Source organism: Pan troglodytes, chromosome 1 (assembly GCF_028858775.2).
Source record: "Pan troglodytes isolate AG18354 chromosome 1, NHGRI_mPanTro3-v2.0_pri, whole genome shotgun sequence".
Lineage (NCBI taxonomy): Eukaryota > Metazoa > Chordata > Mammalia > Primates > Hominidae > Pan > Pan troglodytes.
In genome coordinates this window covers 173904881-173925526 of record NC_072398.2, presented here as the reverse complement: position 1 = coordinate 173925526, position 20646 = coordinate 173904881, and the positions used below count along the sequence as shown (strand labels likewise).

Genomic DNA, 20646 nt, shown 5'->3' with positions numbered 1-20646 from the left:
AGGGATCCTGTTGGCTTTGAGTCCTACAAAAATTTATTCATGCATACACTTTTTTTTCCTGGGGAGAGGGTCCACCATCAATATCTCAAAGAGATTGGAAATCTCAAGAAGGCCTACCTTAGAAACAGTCTAGATAGAAGTGAATCTTGCCCTCTAGGATCTTACAGAGAAGTAGGGGAAATAAACTGAATAATAGCCCACAGTGATTAAATTCTCATTGCACTGAGCTCATTCACATACTTTAGCTCATTTAGTCTTTACACATTTAGTCTTTACACAAAAACTCTAAGGCAGGCACTAACATTAATTCCATTTTACAGATGAGGACATGGAGAGTGGGGAGACTAACTTAAGTACTCAAAATTCACAAAGCTAGAAAATGGTAAAGCTGGGAGTCAAATCCAAGTTGTTCTGATGCCAAAGCCCATATTTTGAACCATTAGAAAATACTGCTCCATGATTACCACAATAAAATGTGGTTAAGGCCAGGTGGAGTGGCTCATGCCTATAATCCCAGTGCTTTGGGAGACCAAGGTGGGAGGATTGCTTCGGGCCAGGAATTCAAGACCACAGTGGGTAACATAGCAAGTCCTCATTTAAAAAAAAAAAAAAAAAAAAAAAAATTTGCCAGGCATGGTGGTGCACGCCTAGTCCTAGCTACTGGGTAAGCTGAGGTAGGAGGATCATTTGAGCACAGGAGTTTAAGGATACAGTGAGCTATGACTGCAACACTGCACTTCAGCCTTGGTGACAGAGTAAGAGCCTGTCTCAAAAAAAAAAAAAAGAAAAAAAAGAAAAGAAAAGAAAACAAATTTCAAATTTGTGGTTAGAAGTTCAGCAGAAGTGGGCTTGGCATGGTGGCTCACACCTGTAATCCCAGCACTTTGGGAGGCTGAGGCAGGTGGATCACCTGAGGTTAGGAGTTTGAGACCAGACTGGCTAACATGGTGAAACCCATCTCTACCAAAAATACTAAAATTAGCCAGGCGTAGTGGTGCACGCCTGCAATCCCAGTTACTTGGGAGGCTGAGGTGGGAGAATCGCTTGAACCCGGGAAGCGGAGACTGTAATGAATCAAGATCATGCCACTGCACTTTAGCCTGGGCAACAGAGCGAGACTCTGTCTCAAAGGAAAAAAAAAAGTTCGGCAGAAATACATTCGAAAAAGCAATTTCCCTAGGGACTCGAGGAAAGCTGAAGACAGAAAATAACATTTTAACTGGATCTTGAATGTTGAATGAAGAAAAAGTTCAGCAAGAGTACTGGAGTGGAAGAAAAGGATGAACAGAGGTTTATGGTGAGAGAAAGGAGGGGTTCCTGAGGATCTGAGGTCACTAAGGCTGTTCTTAGTGAAAAGATTCAAGGGATGAGGGTCATGAAATTGCAAGGCCAGGTTACTAAATGGGCTGTCCACTGGAATGGTGAATCTCCCCAGACAATGGCCAAAAGTAGAGAAGGCAACAAAAAACAAAATAATGGGGTCACAGAAGAAAGTGTATTTTATATTTCAACAGTTGATTATCGTTCATTCAGTTCAGTAGTGATTTCATATACAGACTGAGGATAGTGCATAGAACCCCTCTTTTTGCCTGTTTCTCTTATATATTATATTGTTATATAAAATTTTAATTTTTAAAAAGAAAGTCTGTAGCCAAATGTAGTTTGAGAAATGGACTATGTAACTACCATCTCTAATTGCATATTATCTGAGACAAGGCAAGGGATGTAACTGATACACTCTTAAAATCCAAAAATTTTAGCAGTTTTCAGACAAGTATCTGGCAAAATCACTGGGCCCAAATCCTTTCTCCAGCCTTCTGTGACATGCAAATAGTTACAGGGGTTTTGGGGTAGAAGGACTACACTGATTCTTTTTTTTTTTTTTTTTTTTTTTTTGGAGACAGAGTCTCGTTCTGTTGCCCAGGCTGGAGTGCAGTGGCACGATCTCGGCTCACTGCAAGCTCTGCCTCCTGGGTTCACACCATTCTCCTGCCTCAGCCTCCCAAGCAGCTGGGACTACAGGTGCCCGCCACCACGCCCGGCTAATTTTTTTGTATTTTTTAGTAGAGATGGGGTTTCACCGTGTTAGCCAGGATGGTCTCGATCTCCTGACCTCCTGATCCGCCCGCCTTGGCCTCCCAAAGTGCTGGGATTACAGGCGTGAGCCACCGCGCCCGGCCTACTGATTCTTAATTCTATCATATTGTGTCCTTAATATTTTATAAGTTACAGGCCCCTCTTCAGAAAAATTAAAGAGTTTTAATGACTTTAAACACTTTCCACAGGGCCCCAGGAGGAAAAATCCAACCCTAGGTAGGATGAAAAAACAAAAATCAGAAATAACCCTGCCAAGGAAGCAAGATGTTTTGGCTTTGCCTGATGCTGAGTTCCTGATGTAGGAGGGGAGTGAATGCAGGTGCGTGAGTGTGTGGGTTTGTGTTTAGAAGGCCACCTGTCTGCCTGGTGATCCAAGCTATGAAGAAAAAACAACACATATTTATGGAGGCTGCAGGTGGAACAGGGAAAGAATGGTTAAACACAAAGTGGAAGAAGGGCCAGGCAAGAGGGCTTCTTTGAGAACCAACACTGTCTTAGTTTGACACGGCGTCTTTGGCCCCAGAAGGAAAAAGAACTTAATGGACAATAGATGAGCTTTGAGTCTATAGGCATTCATTTGTTCATTCATTCCTCACACAGGGATTCATTTGTTCATTTATTTTTATTCATTCATTTACCACTTGAGCAGCTACTCTGTGTCGATGCTTACTGTAATGAGGACATGAATATGATATGATTCCTGTCCTCAACGGACTTACAAAGCAAGGAGGTATGGAGTAGAAGTGACAACTCCTGGTGAGTAGTTCAGTGCAACAAAACATTTAGTAAGTGTCTATTAATTGCTAATGTACACTGAGTGATCACTGTTATTAATCTAAACTCTCAGAACTCAGTGAATTTGGTTTTCACATCACCATTACATAGCTGAGAAGACCAAAGACTGAATAGAGCAAAGGGCTCACTCAAGGTCACATAGCCAGTAATGAAGCCAGGATTCAAACCCCGGTATCTCTCATAGCTTAGGTTACTACCACAGTCCTCAGCGGGAACTATATTTCAGGCACTATGCTAGGTGCTGAAATTGCAAAGCTGCGTGAGATGTGATCTCTGCCAAGGTTTTTGAGGAACTCAAAGTCCAATGGTTCACATGAATATGTTAAGAGAAAATGACAATCCATTAGGATCATTGCAAAGAGAAGTATTAGAGGTAGCCCAGGGAGACTGAATACTCTATTTGGGGTAAGGAAGGCTTTCCAGAGAGGGTGTGTAATCCCCTAGAATAGTTGCCAATCCCTGGCTCAGTGAGGAGTGTTTGCTAGAGCACTGCCTGAAATAGCAACATGTGGATATGTTCTCATGTTATCTAATTCACATCTTCTGTTAAGGGTTTTGTATAAGTGTCTCCTTCAATCCTCCAAACAAAGCAAAGGTAGTATTATTTTCTTTTGGTAGATAATAACATAGAGGATCAGAGATGCAAAAAGCTGCTCAGGGACTCTCAGGAAGTGGCTGTGGTAAGAACTACACCCAGATCTCACTCTGAAGACCAGGCTCTGTGCAGACCTAAACCTGAGAAAAATGAAACCAGGTGGAACTTAGGGTAACAGGCCACTGGGCAGTTTCTCTTCTTATGGGAAATTTGTGGAAGTCTTACGACTTTCTGGAAGCTGCTTAACATACACTAGTTGAGTTATCCTTGTATTTGTCTTTCTGGCTAAGGGAAAGGTGGCGAAGGAGCAAACAGTGAGAGGCAAGGATTTTCAGAGTACAGAGGTACTCTAGGGAGTGTGCATTCATCAGAGAGGCAGGTCTATTAGGGGAATCCTGGAAGGCAGGAAGATCTCAGAGCAGGGAGGGGTGTGTGGTATTCGGTATTACCTCTGAGAGGCTTGGGCAAGTGGGATCAGCTTTCCAATACATAAACTACTCTGACCTCTAATTATGTTCAATCATCTTTTTTGGTAGATAAGAACACTGAGTCTCTGAGGCAAGGAAATATATCGAAATTCTCATAGGTAGGAAGAGGAGCTCAGATTCCAACTGCAGCCACCTGTCTCTATACCACAGCCTGAGGTTTTTACTTCTTACCTCTCTTAGGCTTTTGAAAATGTTGAAAATAGCTCATGGAAAAGTCATCATTACCATCAGTTGGTTCTAGGACTTTGAGAGAACAGCGGGTTGGGAGCCACTGCATGCCATTCAGGCAGCCCAGATATTTTGCAAGCAAAATTTCTAGTGCATTTCCTTAATGATTATTTTGGAGTCAGAAATACAGGGACTTTCTTAATTCTACCAGGGATTTTCATAAATTCCTTCTACAGATAGAGTCATTCATATATTTTTTACTTTATTTTATTTTATTTTATTTTATTTTATTTTATTTTATTTTATTTTATTTTATTTGAGATGGAGTTTGGCTCTGTCACCCAGGCTAGAGTGCGGTGGCGCCATCTCGGCTCACTGCAACCTCCGCCTCCAAGGTTCAAGCGATTTTCCTGCCTCAGCCTCCCGAGTAGCTGGGATTACAGGCACACCTCACCATGCCCGGCTAATGTTTCGTATTTTTAGTAGAGACGGGGTTTCACCATGCTGGCCAGGCTGGTCTTGAACTCCTGACCTCATGATCTGCTCGCCTCGGCCTCCCAAAGTACTGGAATTACAGGCCTGAGCCACCGCCCCTGGCCTTCATATATTTATTAAATGTTCCTAAAGCAGCCGTGTTGCACCTGGCTTTCATATACCAGGCCATGGGCTTGCATCTGGTAATACAAGGACCCCAGGACATTCAAGGAAGTAATAGGGAAGAAGTGCTATTAGCAGAGGAATGACAGCACAAAGGCAGGAGTGATCTGCTGTTGCTGTTCAGAGCAAAAGTCCAGAAAGTCCCCCTGAGAACACAAAGCTTGAAGTAAAGTTGGAATGCTGGGGGAAGGCTGCAGAGAGAGTGGGGAGGGGTAAAACAAACAAACACAAAAAGATTTCAGTAGGGCTGGACCAGAAGGAGGTAGATTAGACACATAGGCTGGAGAGGGGACCTTCAGGCAGCCTGCCTGTGTATCTCAGGCAAAGGAGCTTGGATTTTTTTTTTTTTTTCTGGAGCTATTAAGCATGGAGATGATGTGGCCAGAATCATTAATAAATTCACAAAAACCAAGGCAGCAAATGGAGCATGTTTCCTTATGTATCTAAACCTGTTAGGGGCAAGTGTGGCAATTCAGGCACAAATTTAATTGTAGAGAATGGTGTCATGGGGGCTGGACCAATTGAAACACGAAGAGCAGACCAATGTTTCAGCGACAAGGGGGCCTGATGAGGTGCAAAGGCCTCAGGGAGAAAAACTGCTGCTTCCCTGAGCAGTACAACACAGAATAGGGTCCCTAGACTTGGGTTTTTGAAAACGGGCCTGCATCTGGATATGCTTTTTCATTAAAACTAACACGCATAGGTTTCAGAAGCCATATTTAGATGGGGGGGTGGTGGTTTCAAGATCCTGGAAGAGTGGGTTATAGAAATGGACATTAATCAGAAAGAAGTTTCACTAAACGAAAAGGGAGAAGGGGGCAGGCAAGGATGAGAATCTACCAGAAAGACTCCCAACTTGGAGAATACAGAATCTTAGGTTTGGAAGGGACATCCAGAGCTCTCCTGTCCATCTCCCTATGCAATGTGTGAATCGCCCTGGTAATCTTTCTGACAAGTGGTCTGCAAGTCTTGTTTGCATAGCTCCAAGAATGGTGAGCTCACTCTCTGAGGTGCCAGCTGGTCTACTTATGAGCAGCTCTGACTGTGGGAAGGTCAGCCTCACTTTGAGCTGGAATTGACTTTCTTATAGTGCCACCCACTGGTCTCAGTTCCAGGACTTGGCTGACACAGAACAAGGTAATCCCTTTTCCATACAGTGGCCTTTGGAGTCCCATTTCATATCTATGTATTCTTTTATCCAGGCCAAACATTTCTGTGTCCTTCAGCTGCTCCTCATGGGATGGAGTTTCACATCCCCTTGTTAATCTTATCGTGAAACATGCAGATGTGCCTTTATGTCTCTCACAGTGTGGGGTCCAGAACAGACAACAGTGTTCCAGGTAGAATGATTTTAGCCTCACAACAGCTGTCAGGGACAGAGCTGACATTGTTGAGGGTCTACCTGACTTTAAAGCACCTTCTCTGTCCACACATTGTTGAGATGAATGAGGTCAATAGTGACTGAACACGCTAGTTCCTTGGCTGTGGCAAAGTCACATGTGCCCCCTGCTCAAGAGCCTTCACTGGCTCCCGAGAGCTGCCTGAATTATGTGTAGAAGTTGCCTTCTGCATGCCAGTTGTAGGTCCTAAATATGAGTTCCGGGCACTTCAGTGGTTTGGAGCAGTACCACACAGCTGGGAATTTTTGGTTCTGTCCCAGATTCCCAGGAGTCCCACCGGCACATGGGGTCCAGATCCACTGGATCTTGTTGTCCTTAATGTGGTATGCCTCTTGGGTTCTCCACAAGCCCATTGCACATGACCTTTTCCAAAATTTTCACCCTTTGGCTGAACTTTTGTATACCCCAAAGGCCCTGGCCAGCCTCTCCTACTGTCCCTTTGAAACTTCTCAACCACTTTCAAATTAGATGGGCAGCTCTCTTTCCACAACAGAAACACTATCCTCCACTTGAGCAGGTCACTGAGCTCTGAGCTTCACTACCATCAGCTCTGCCTCTTACTCAGGTTATTCTGAGGATAGAGTGAGAAAATAGATATTGGATACACAACACTATTAGATACCATAATACTGTAACGTGTTAGAAGAATTACTTCTTCTAAACCATGGCTGGAGACTTTTGCCCTAGAACACCTATGACCTTGAGGCCCTTAAACAGAGTAGTTCACGTGATTCAACTCACTCCCACTCATGGGACCAGACCTTCATCCAGATTGGCACCTTTTCCTCAGTGCTACCATTTCTGCCTCATGTCTCCTTCCTCTGGCCCACTGAAGATGCCCCAGCATGCAGTCCCCAGCAGAAACATGTGGGGCCATGACACTCATTCCAGGAGAAGGGTTTCCTTCCGCAGGCTGTAGACAGCCTTAATGTGAATCCAGGTCACGGAAACCTGGCAGTGGAGAGGAGATGTACTTACACTTACAGGTTGACTTTTTGGCACATCATAAACACCTTCCTTCTTTTGGCTGGTGGGAACCTATGGAAAAATTAAATTCAGCACAGTCAAAACACTCTGGTACTCCAATTTCAAAGAACAAAGCAACCAGACTTCAACTGCAAGCTGGCTAAGAATGCCTGAGAATGGCCCCAGGGACAAGCCCATGGGAACCTGCTGTAATTGTGAAAGTATCAGGCCAGGCTCCCTCCCTTAGGAGCATCAGATGGGGACAGGGAGTGGGCATCATTTAACAAAGGTTTATAGGTTGTCTCTGCCATTGGGCTCCTCGCAGAATCAAAGACTAGAAACTTACATAGACTTCAGAAGTCATGCGGTAATAAAAAAAAATCCTCATTTCCTTAGACAAAAATGAGGCCTAGGGAGGTGCTATACTGTTCCTGAAGTGATTAGAAACAGTTTGTAGCTGAGCTTAAACTGTTCAATGCTGAGGCTGAGATCTGGGCTATTTAAAATATAGCAAATATCAAGATCCTAGCACAAAGCACAGCTTCTACTGGGATCAGATACAAGCCATTTGATAATTATGGAAGGTTTTCATTGACGAAAAAGGCCCACGAGTGGTATGGAAAGTGTGGGCCTAGTATGCAGAAGATCTTGAGGGCGTTTAACATTAATCTGCATCTTCCTCCCTTCCCTTACTCATCCATCTGGTCTCACTGTTACGAGCTAACTGTGACAGCCTGAGCAGGTCACTGAGCTCTGAGCTTCACTACTATCAGCTCTGCCTCTTACTCAGGTTATTCTGAGGACCAAGTGAGAAAATGGATATTAGATACACAACACTATTACATACCATAATACTGTAATGTGTTAGAAGAATTACTTTAGTTACTGACACATCATTTAAATATATATGAACACATCTTATGATACTAACGATAGTGGATATGTTGACTACTTTTCAAATGAGTCAACCAAGGGTTTTCACTGAAAGATTCCAGATTGGAAGCACCCATTAGTTGTTCCTTTCCCAGCAACTGTCACAGCTTAGCTCACACCCCCATTGCAGGACCCAGCCGGCAGTGGTTTTATAATGGTCTGAAAACATGCCTTTCTTTCCATCATATTGGGAGCTCCGTAAGAGCAGGCATAGTGCCTAACACCCAGTAGGCTCTCAGTAAATGTCTGCTGAGACATATGGTAAACGTATGATAGAGGAATGTGGGGAATAGTGAAGGAAAAGTATCTTTTAGGCTTGAGCTAGCTAACTACACCATTGTTCTATAAGAAGTAAGAATTTGAGCTTATTCCTTAGGTCCCTTTGACATTTTTCATCTCATTTAACTTAAAATCTTTGCAATAACTCTAAGAAATTGGTAGTATCATCTCTACTTTAAATAGGAGAAAGTTACGCTCAGAGATGTTAGGGACTTTGCCCAAATCGTCAAAGCTGGTAAGTGACCAGGTTCAAACCCAGCTCTTTCTGGTGGCCAAACAAGACATCTATTATTAATAATGTGAGCTAACATGGACTGGGTACTTCCTATGTGCCAGGCGCTGTTCTAAACATTTGTGTCTTATATACATTCTCATGCAATCCTCAAGACAAGTCTTTCAGGTAAGAACTCAATTGGCCCCAGGTTGCAGAGAAGAAAAATATCTCTGGCAGTAGAGATATTTGCCCTAGAACACCTGTGACCTTGAGGCCCTTGGACAGAGTAGTTTGCGTGATTCAACTCACTCCATGAGTGCAGTCTGTGAATGGGGAAGCCAAAAGCTTGAGCCCAGGGAGTTTGCCATTTGACTGCTATACTATTCAGACAGTTGTTTCAAGTGGGCCTTTTCTTTGACATCACATCCTATGTTCCCAGAAGCTCATCTACACTCTTGCAGAAAACAGGACTAAGTGAGCATGGCTGTGTCAGTGGTACACTTCCAGAGCTGATCTTGCAAGCTTCACTGTGCAAGTAGCCAGCGAAGAATGTCGTTTCTTTGCTCCTGATAACTGAGCTCCATCTAAAAGAAATCCTCCAAGAATGCCTACAGAGTTAATGAGGGCCAATAAATTACCAGCCCTCACTTTTGTTTTTACCAGCTCAACCTTTACTGAGCAAAATGAAGAACATTCTGTTGCCCGTAATTCACTGCTCACTACGGGCACTTAGCACAGTTGAACCGCAGCTGCCTCTCAATTATCCCTAAAAACGGAGAAGAAGCAGTGGAATGGATAAACCCAAACTGTGCATAATTGAAAACGCTTTTCTACTTGGCTCTCCCATGGGTGAGATATCAATCTGCCTGTTTGTCCTTTAAGATTTATCTCAGCTGGGATATCTTCTTGGAAGCCTCACTTGATTCTCTAGGCCTTGTTTGGAGCCTTCCCCTGTATTCTGGTAACCTCTGGTGCATTCTTTCATTAAAAAATAAAAATTGCTAAGTACGTATTATGTGTCATGCATCACACGTTCCCTGGGACAATGATGGTGAACATGATGGATATGGCCCCTGATTTAACAGAGCTCCTTGTCTTATTGGGGGAGATGGAAAAGTAATCAGACTACTGAAATAGAGTGTAAAGTGTGCTTTATCTTATCATGAGAATTATTGCATCACATTGTAACTGTTCCAGGGTCTATAAGCTTGCTGAGGGCAGGTTGGGGTATTTTATTATCCTTGTATCCACAGCTATAAATATTGGTGAAACAAAGAAATGCCTAATCGCCAAGCATTCAGCCCATGAGTGCTAAGGTGCATGGTCCTGGCTCTCATCTCTGCTTAGCTGTACCATTCTGTTTACACAAAAGGCTTCAGTAACACAATGTTTTAGAGACATAAAAGTTTCAGACCAAAAGGAACCAGAAGACTGGTAGTTCCAAATCCTGGGTCTGCCACAGGCTGCGACTCAGACAGTCGCTTTGCTCTCTGAACTTCAGTTGCCCCATCTGCCCATTGTGAGCATCTAAGGGGGCTGTACATAAATTTCTGAGGGTGAGGGCTGTGCCATGGTCACCATCTCATCCCCGTGCCGGACGCATGTGATTTCCCATGTGTCCAGTCATTTATTTGTTCTATAAATAATCTTTTTTTGTGTAAGTGAATAGATGTTAAATTACTCTAAAAACAGCACATTCCATACTATACATACAAAAGACACTTTTACTTTTATTTTGGCAGCATGTTAATTAATAGTGTGGAGAGGCAGTTCCAGGCTTTGTTGGGTAACATTTCCTGGAGACTCATCATTTAAAAATAACGATACTTGACACGGATTGGATGGTTAACAGTAGTTTTTGAATGAATGAACTTGGAAAATGACCATGTGGAAAGCTGAAATCTTGCTTATATAGGAAGCCTGTTCAGGTATTGAAGAACACTAGATTTAGAATCGGAGGTTCTGACCTTGTATTCAGCACCTCAATTGGGGGAACTTGATTTTCTTATGTTCAAAATGATAGTCATTGTAGCTCTTTTTCCTATGTCACCATTATTGGAAGGATCAAAATTAAGTGATGTGTAAAAATGTTTTGTATTGGGAGGCTGATAACTTCAATACAGCCGATAACTTTTTCTGAGGCATGCAAAGCAAAAGGCAATTATTATTATTAATATAGCTGGGAAAACAAGACTATTAGAAAAACCTCGAAAAAAGAGGTTACATTTACTCAAAAGCCTCTGCATCCCTTTCGTTGGAGTTATAAATAGGAAAGTGAAGCATGCTTGAGGATTTCTGCTAGGCTCTCCAACAACATGTGGTGAGCAAGTTATGTTCTATTTCACTTAAAACATGATCATAAGACATCTTCAACAGCATCTGAAACTGACAACACGCAAGGAAGGAGGGGAAACTCACGTTTACACAGAACCTACTATGAACCAACTGCTCTCCTCCTCGTTTTACGTTTTCACATCACTGCTAGGAGCAGAGAATATATTATCCCCATTTCATAGCCCAGGAAATTGAGATACAAAAATTATGTTCTCCACTCAAGTTCACAAAAGAGTTAAAGGTCTCCAGGACTGTCTGCCTCACTGCAGAAAGCAAGGAGGTGAATAAAAGCTGAGACCACTGGCTGGGCCAAGCTGAAGTACTAACAAACACTGCAATTCAGGAGAAATAGCTATGGAACACTTACAAGCCCTTAAAAAAAATGAGGCGCCTAATAGCAGCCCCTTAAAAGCCCAGCCTTATCTTCAGGCCCAAGAGCTTATCTCTTATTAAGTAAATTGAGCCCCAGCAGACTGGCAGAGCAGGAGAAGAGAATGACCCTTAAAGGCCTTTCCAATAGAAGGAGATAAAATATTCATTCCCTTAAATGGTAGCTTCCTGTTAATGATGGACAGATGGGAAGATCTGGAGGTCAGAGCTGTTAAAACAAGTGTGATTTTTAGATAGTGACTTGAAAGGGACTTAGAATCGAATTGTGAAACTCAGAATCAGGGGATTCTGAGCTGAGAGCAACCTTAGGATTTATTTCTTTATTTACAGAGGTCAGAGGGACCTGCAGTGGGAGCTCTACCTATTGCTAGCTCTGGGACCCTGGGCAAGTTACCTTATCACTGTGAGCCTCACTTTCCTTATCTGTAAGGTGGGAATAATGATTCAAGCCACATGGGGTTGTTGTGAGAGATAAGATATTGCACTTAAACCCCATTAACAGAGTTGGCCCACCATCAGCGCATGTGCACACGCAAATTTTCCCACCTCCACCATTTCTGAGTCTTATTATCCTGTAAAACAAGCTAACGTGCTTCTCTAAAAAAATCAAAATCCTGTGATAAAGCGATAATTGCAAAAAACAGAAAAGGGTCTTGCCTGAGAGAGCCCTGTATTTTACTTGCTCATTTTACAGATGAGTAAACTGAAGCCCAGAGGAAAAAAAATATACTTGACAGTTAAATTAATGGCTGAGTTGATACTTGTACTAAAATACTGAATCCACACAGCCAGACTCCACATTTTGTGACCCATGATGACACCTCTTCTTTCCATTCTACACATGAGCTTGTGAGTTAGGGAACAATTGTTCGCCTATTTTATCAAGGGAGAAACTGACTCTGAGAAGGTAAGTGCCTTGCCCACTACCACTTAGCCAAAGGTAGTTGGTAAGAGAGCCTGGACTACAACCCAGCTTTCCACCAGCTAAAGCAGGTCTTTCCAGTACACTAGGATGTCTCCCTCCCCACCCCGCCCCCACTACAATCCTACAAGGCGCAATGGGAGCCCTGCCAACTATAGCTAAGTCTGGATTCAGAAACCTGTAATACTGCAAAGCTTCCTTTTATTTAAAAGGGGCCCTCTCTTCCTAGGATGATTGGTTAATGGTTTTTTCCTCCTCATATTCAGATACTGTAAGATTGTATATACTTTAAAATCTAACACTCAGGACAAATGCAACTTTTCTTATTAAAGATACTTGGTAAGCCACGACTTTCAAAAAAATCTCAAAGCACAACCTCACATTTGAATGGAATCCAGATAGATCCAGTGAGAGAAAATATTATTCAACAAGGCTGACAACTTTAAACAAAGTTGTTGGTAGAACTAACGTTATATTTTAGTCATTTAGAATTCTATGCATTTGATAGAAATTGAAAATATGTTTTACTTTTATTACACAAGTAATACACACCCAAGGCAGAATAGGCCACACAACTAACAAAATTAAAATCACTTATTAAATACATTAATTTTTTTTCTTCCCCTATAATGTTTCTATTTCAAATTGGGACTACAATACTAATGAGTGAAAAGTTGCAGGTCATCGTATCTATTTGATGTGCTGCTATACTGCAGTTACACAGACACTTTTGTGGAAGACCACGGCAGAAGGAGGCAGAGCTTCGCCTTCACACCCATGCCTGGGTTTGAATCTTGGCTCTAAATAGTTGTACAACCCCGAGAAAGCTACTCGGCTTCTCTCTCTGAGTCTCACCCTATAAAAACAGAATTAAAATATCTAGTTTGTAACATCTTCATGAGAATTCAGTGAGTTTAAAAAGTTCAGTTTTCTTTGCACAATTAAAAATAAGGGTAAAGCCTTTAGCTGTACTTTCATTCAGTTAATATTCTCAATGTTGTTTTCACATAGCATTTGAAATTAAATTTGTGCTTTATTTTCAGTAGCGGAGTTGGCTTTTTAAGAAATTTGATAAGCACATTCTTTTGAGAAATAAAGGACCCTAATTGGATAATGGACACCAGCTCTCCAATGTATTACTTTAGTCAAATGGAACATTTTATTTTTGCTTCTACTTAAAATAGTTAAGATCCATTCAAAAGTAAAACACTGTACCTAACTAGCTATTAAACATCAACAACAAGGCATGAAAACTACTGGTAAATTGCTGGGGAACTAGAAGCCATTTCACTCAAAGGTATTTTAACAAGCCAGGAACGACCAACAGAACCCTTGGTTCTTTAGACTATCAGTACATTTATGCATGTACTAGTAGTGGTGCAATGGTAAGAGAGGCAAACAATTTTATACCTGATAAATGTTTTCTTCCATTTCGGGATCACGGATTGGCTCGTGTCCAGCCTCAAACACAATGTACTATTACAGGAGCAGCCAGAAAGGAAAGGTCAGAGGTGAAAAAGAAGAAAGGTAAAACAAGCATTTGGAAATTAAGATACAAATCACAGTGAGCATTAAAGAAGCAGGCACAAGAGAAAACACCTTAAAGACACAACTGAATTATTGAAATAAAATGTACCTTGTACATTCCTGCCTTTCATAAGGAAAACTGCAGAGGTCTGCTGGTCAGTATTTCAGCAGTGATTGCATCGAGCCTCTGCAGATCTTTCTGGAGATATAACCTCTTCATTCAATGGCAATTTGTCTCAGGAATACCTGAATACATTGGTATTGCTCAGTGAGAATGCTATCTCACTGGAATGCCTGGGATCCCAAACTTTGTAATGTATGGGTTACAGTTGAGGGGCATCCCTTTTTCCCTAAGGTTCAAAATCCTAAACAAACTCTGAAGAGCTCAGAAGCCCCAAACTCCTTTATCCCATAAATATCACCTTATTTTGCGTTCTCACTTTTAAATACATTAAATCGATTTTTCCACATTCATGTTTTAGGACTGAGACATTTCAAAAAGGCTATTATTCTTCATTCTGTGCAAGCCAGTGAGCCAGGGGGTGAAGCTCATATTATATACAAATCCTCGGCCCTCAGCATTCTAAAGCAAGAGTATGTCATTACGTGCATCTTTGGCTTTTGTTTGCCGTATACATGAGATATTTTTCCACTTCAAGTCATCTACATTATTTTACTTTCATTGTAGCAGTACCAGATTTTTGTGTGAAACTAAGCATTTATATAAAATACATATGTGACACACACACACATGCACACACAAAGAACACCTATGCATCCCAGTTAGAACTGTAAGTTCAAGATTTTCCTTTGTGTTCAATAAGTCATTTTTTGGGCTTCTTTTTCTCCTTGGGAATAAGCACAGGGGAGGGAGAGGCTGTCTTTTCCCTTTTTTTCTGCATCTCTGTTTGAACAGACCACATACTTGACCCCAAGAGAGATCATCTCCCTACCCACCACTGAGCTGCAGATCTTGAAGAGAGTCCAGAGAAAGCTAGGGGCAGAAGTGTCTTTAGGGTCACTCTTTCCTTCCTCCCAACAGCTCCTATGGCATGAGCCAGGTAATCGGAGGGTCAGCTTGCCCCATCGGGGGTCAGAGAGTCCTCCTCATAGCCTTTCTAAAGCTTAGAAACCATCCTTTGGGTCTGTGCTAAAATGCTACCAAAATGTCAGCCCCCACCTCTGGTTCTTAACTCAGAGAAGCCACCTCATTATTCATATTCTCTCTAATGAACTCAGAATATTCAAGAGATTCTTGAAAATATTCAGCTCTGGGATCAAACTTTTACAGACTGTGAAGGGGGCCGAGGCAGAGGCAAGAAGGGAGAAGCGGATCTCCAAATCCCAAGATACCGATGCTGGCCAAACTTCTGTTCGTTTTTATGGAAATTTGCTCCTGGAGGGGCTGGCAGCCCTCACCCTCAGAAATAATCTTGGTCTCTCTCCAGGTTTTGCAGTCAGTGGATTCTTCAGGTTTCTGACAAAATGGCTCTGGCACAGGTCTAGTCACTCTTGAATCTAAAACCCCGACTAGTTTCAGAAATTACCTGGTACACAGGATCTTCAACATCCTCTTCCAATATTGTCTATTGCAGAGTAAGGAGAGGGAGGGTGAAAAGCAGAGGACATAAAGGAAGAGATGTGAGACTGCATTCAGAAATTACAGGACAGTAAAGAAACCAGCTCTGGGCAGAAGAGGCTGGTGGGGCATCAAGGTAGAAAAAACACAAAAAAGTCAAAATCCTTAGAGCTACTCCTACCTCCACCCACACTGTTAACAACAGCAAAAGCAGTTGTGTTTCTTGGGTCCTCCACCCCTGAAATCTTTCTCTGGATTCGAGATTTCACTTCATCTAACATGTCTAGAGTTTAAGAGAATAAGGAATAATTTCTAATGGCTTGCTTTGGGTCCTGTAATTTACACAGGAATCTTTCATCTTTGTTTATTTCTACTTGGCAGCAGGAAGAGAAGGCCTGACTGTCAGTTTTTACATGTGTTTATTTGAAGCCCCGATCTCCAGCGCAAGGATAAATTCACAGGTATACCTGGTACACAGCTTGTTCACACTGCTTATCTTTTTGTGCCTTTTTTTCTAATTCTTCTCTTTGCTTCAATTCATAAATGAGTTGAAAGAGATCTCTCAAGTCCAGAATAACAGGTTCAGCCTGGGATGAAAGGTAGTAAGGCACATCATAAGGGAATGGTACTGAGACGCAGCAACAAATTTTTGTTTTTGCGGCGACAACCCGCAGCCCTTCCTTTTTCTATTAATCTGAAAGCATTCCATTCTTAATTAATTCTACCTTGTTTATACTGGTTTAGCAAATTGCATCTAGGCTAAAGTTCATTTCTTCAACTAATTATATTTGCAAATTCATAATAATCATAAGCATAAAAGGCATTGCTTTTATTTATTAGTGATTTAGAATACAATAAAATTAGGGTAGGCCTTATGCAAAACAGCTATTTGTTTTCTCTTATTTTCTTTTTAAATGAGGCTATGAACGCAAGGAAACTTATTTGTATACGGTGCCTCCATCCAGTTTAATCAGAAAGGAAAATAATTAGTCATTAGGAAATACCCATTAGTTAAAAAAAAAAAAAGAAAAAGAAAAAACTGGATGGGTATGAGCATGTTTCCTTGCTCCAAGGCTGTTTATCTTTTCTAGATGGGAATGTGAGCATCAACTTCAGTGGAAATACATTGCTTGGTCATATCTGAGAGTGGGCCCTCAAAGACCAACGGAGTCACTGGACTGTCCCCCCAGAGTTCCAAGGAAAGACTCCCTTCTTGGATAGGGATACTCACCGCCTGGGCTGTTTTTATGGCCACAAATCTGTGATTCCCTTCCTTCCCACAAACATATCCAAAGGCCCGGTGATCTGTAATGTCCTTTGCAATGTAGGATATTTCATGAACAGCATGATGATGCTGAAGGGCCTATCAGAGAAAAAAAAGGAAGAACATATTTCAGGGGACTTTCCCTTCGAGCTGTTGATCAATAAGAAATGTGTTTCAGCTACGTGTGAACAGGCCCGAAGGGCTTTGGAAAAGCTGTTTAGTCCAGATGGAAAGAAAAAGAGCTATGCCTGCCCTTGAGAAATGGAGGCTTCCCTCTATGGTCTTAATGCTGTGACCAGAGAGAAACATAGGATTGTTCATATGCTGAATAAGCATCTGCAACGGTGGCTTTATTCAGCTTGCTAGAGCCAGCCAGTTTAATTCAATGGGTAGGCTTCTGTTTGATCGTTTTACATGACACATCCCAGTCCAACTTTTGGATTGATATTTAATTTACTTAAATACTCAGGGACCGTGTGTGCTGTGGTGGAGGAGCTACACTGCACAACTCCAGGGAGTATTATTAACATTCATAGAACTATAGATGTGCATGGTGACAACACTTTTCCAGCTGATGATGATACAGTGTGTTGAGGAATAAATGCCTTTCTCTGTTTTGCCCAAAGTCACCACTGGGGCTAGAGGCGGGGCTATGCATACCTCAGGCTTTTCATTGGTAGATCTCTCTGCCTGCAACATCAACTCTTTTTATCCACTTGCCCAAATCCTCTTTCTCTTTCAATGGCCGTATGAAATAGTACCACCTGAGTGAAACTTCCTCTGAACAAGGCATGCCTTCTGTCTCCCTGGAGAAATAATTCCACCCTCATTTGTGTATCTGTAGAACTTTACTTTCTAATGACACTGAACTGATGAATTCCTCCAATGTTCGTGCCTGGACTTCCTTACTCTCACAGGTCTTCCTTCTCTGATATATTTACATGATTCCTTGTCTGTCTTTCCCACCCGGTTCTGTCTTCCTTATCTCTGTCATCCTAGCACCTTGCACTATGCCTGGCCTATAGTTGTTGAACTAAAGTAGACTGAGATTGATAATTAGTAATTTGAAAATCTTTTATAATTCACCTTCATGCCTTCATTATCTGAGCTTCAACAAATAATGTTCACCATCCTATTGGGTAATGGAGATCTTAACGGTTATTTTCCTATACTAAACCTACTTGAAACAACCCTCATTCAACAGTACTCTGTAAAGGCTTATATATTCATCTCGGTGCTTATGGTATGTTTAAAGTCCTTATAAAGAGCCTTTTCATTATACTGGGTATCAGGAGGCCTGAATTCTAGCTACTGTGTAAACACAAGGCACCCACTGTACCCCTGTGTACCTCAAGTTTAACCCTCTAGTAAATGGGAGGTATGTACCAGATCAATGGCTCATAAGCCAAAGCCCTAGATCCTTAGGAGTCATTAAATGTAATAAAAAGAGGCCCCATGCAATTTTCAAAATCTCAAAAAACTAAACAGAAATCTGTAATTATTCCTAATAAGTCTACATATTTCTATGTGCATGCAAATGAAAATGCCAAGTTTATTTGGAATTTCTGTTTTTTGAGACAGGGTCTCACTCTGTCACCCACGCTGGCGTGCAGTGGTGCAATCTTGGCTCACTGCAACCTTCACCTCCCGAGTTCAAGTGATCCTCTCGCTTCAGCCTCCTGGGTGGCTGGGACTATAGGCATATGCCACCAGAGCCGGCTCATTTTTTTGTAGAGATGGGGTTTCGCCATGTTGCCCAGGCTGGTCTCAGACTCCTGGGCTCAAGCGATCCACCTGCCTTGGCCTCCCAAAGTGCTAAAATTACAGGTGTGAACCACTGCACCGGCCATTTATTTGGAATTATATCAGCTTAGTGTTGCTAATATTCCTTAGCTCATATTTGAGTATATTCTCTTACTGGCACTTAGTTATGGTTTAAATAGTCCAAATAGGAAAATGGATGATTACAAATGCAGTTTTTTTGGTAGACAGATTCCTCCCCATTACTGAGTCCATGGAGGGAGAGAGAAAATTATGAAAACATTGGGAACCACTGGAGTAGATACTCTCTAAGCTCTTATTCCGTCTTCCCAAATCCTTTTAAGCCATTAGGACCACTCACTACAAAACCAGCCTCCTGGCACAGTGGGCCTCTGGATTTCACGATGGTCATCGCCGTAGTTCTAGACCATTGATCTTCTAAAATGTCCATCTCTTGGCCGGATGCAATCTTTCCAGGCATTTGACCTTATAAATCATTTGTGGCAGCAGAATTTTCTGACTTACCTTAAACTTCCAGGGTCTGATCATTCACTAACCTCTCTGACTACTCTTAGAACTCTCTCTATGGCTTCACACTTGCCCAGGCTGCCCACTGGCCACTGGATATCATGCTTAAAGGGTGGTATGACTGCTCAGTTACCCTAGTCCCTCCAGTGGCAATAAAACAAATGTATAAGTCTAATGGTTTTTGACACAAATAAGTTGGCAGAGAAGGACATATTTGCTAGCAAAATAATTAGGACCCATTAATTTTTGTTTTATTAAGAGGACATATTTAGCTAGCAGAGGAAAATTGCTCAAACAGTGGTAGCTTTTTCACGGTGTTAATGATGTAAAATTGATGAGATTTACATTCGCACAACATGGGGGCATTGATTTGCAGGCTTTTGTGCGCTAAAATGGTAGGCAGCAGGGAAAAGTGGGAGACAAAGACGTTCTTCTCTTCCTTTCCTGAAAGTATCTCTCTCACTGCATAATGTGGAGAATGTTATCCACGTTTCCTATTAAATCAAAGTTTGATGACAGTGCCTTATTGATTGCCAAGTAGAATATTGCTCTAAAATTAAGCTGCGATTAGAAGTCTTCCTGGTGGAATTAGATTTGGAGATGATTGTGCAATGGTAAAATATCACCTACCAGGCAAGACAGCAGATGGAGATGTTTTAATTTATCTGGGAATCCTCATTAAGTGTTTTAAAATCAAAACATTTTTAATGCCTGATGATACCTAATACTGTCTTGCAGAGTGTAGCTGTGTGTGCGAGCGTGAAGTGCTTAAAGATATTTGTAACATTATTCTCTCTCATAGTTAATTTTATGACATGTTAAAAAGGATTGCTCTGAACGTGTCTCATTCATTTGGAAATAAGAGTCAGTGAGGGGCTATGTCTTCCCTCTCTGCAACCTTAACCATGCAGACGTAACATAGATACTTAGAAATACAAATACATTAGAATTCTGCTAATCCCACAATTGCATTATCACATTCGCTTTAGAAACTTAGAGCATCATGCAAATTCTTGTTCACTGAGCCTCAAAATTGCCCCATGTCTTCAAGTAGACTTTATCAGCACAATCAAAGACAGTTGGAATCTTAAACATCAATCCTGAGTTTATTCATGAAGGGACTGAAGGTCAGAGATTGAAACGCCAGGACCAATACTAAACCCAGGTGTTTTTCCTACTCAGCATGACAAAGCATTGAAAAAAGGAAACTAGATTACACAGAATCAAAGTCTCCTTTCCTTAGACTTTTGGCTCCCTCAACCAACAACAAAAAGATGATCCCTTGATAATCTGGGATGAGGAAGGCAAGGGAAGAAGAGAACTGGGTAAGGGGAGAGAACTGAGAATGTTCTGGATTCAGGCAGGTATCTGAGATCAGGGAGGGTCATAAATCAGAGGGCTTGGGGTAAAGGCTGGCCACTGGGCTCTCAAAGAAAAAGGTCAAGACAGCATGGCCCTGAAGTTTACTCTCAGGAATTGGCTGTCTCTGGCACCTGTTGAGCAGCCAGAGGCAGAAAGATGAGGCACAGCCCATGGTCCTAGGGCATAAGAACTGCTCCATCCCAGGAGTGCTTCTGCAGTCCGTTCCTGGGGCCTTGCAGGTAGTTCCGGAGGTGGCTGGGAAAACAACCAGAGAATACCGGCCAGAGTGGGAGGCAGTGGGTGAAGGAAAGGCAGATGCTGGTTGCCCTCTTCCACATTTCCTTTTGAAAACAGTTATTGTCTTGGGAAAACTTAGTCTAGATATTA

General features: G+C 41.9%; 1 protein-coding gene across 14 annotated transcripts in view; it reads right to left on the bottom strand.

The window, feature by feature from the left end:
* DAB1 (DAB adaptor protein 1) overlaps positions 1-20646 on the bottom strand; it is a 1250022-nt gene that overhangs the window by 61015 nt on the left and 1168361 nt on the right. For 11 of the 14 annotated variants that reach the window (XM_063801487.1, XM_054667233.2, XM_063801480.1 and 8 more), the window contains 5 exons: positions 16576-16707; positions 15812-15931; positions 15313-15351; positions 13649-13714; positions 7179-7238 (listed from right to left, as the gene is read on the bottom strand). In XM_063801487.1, the coding sequence (XP_063657557.1) occupies positions 7179-7238; positions 13649-13714; positions 15313-15351; positions 15812-15931; positions 16576-16707 (417 nt within the window). The remainder of the gene's footprint in view (positions 1-7178; positions 7239-13648; positions 13715-15312; positions 15352-15811; positions 15932-16575; positions 16708-20646) is intronic. The other 3 variants (XM_054667235.2, XM_054667246.2, XM_063801495.1) reach the window with 1 other exon arrangement.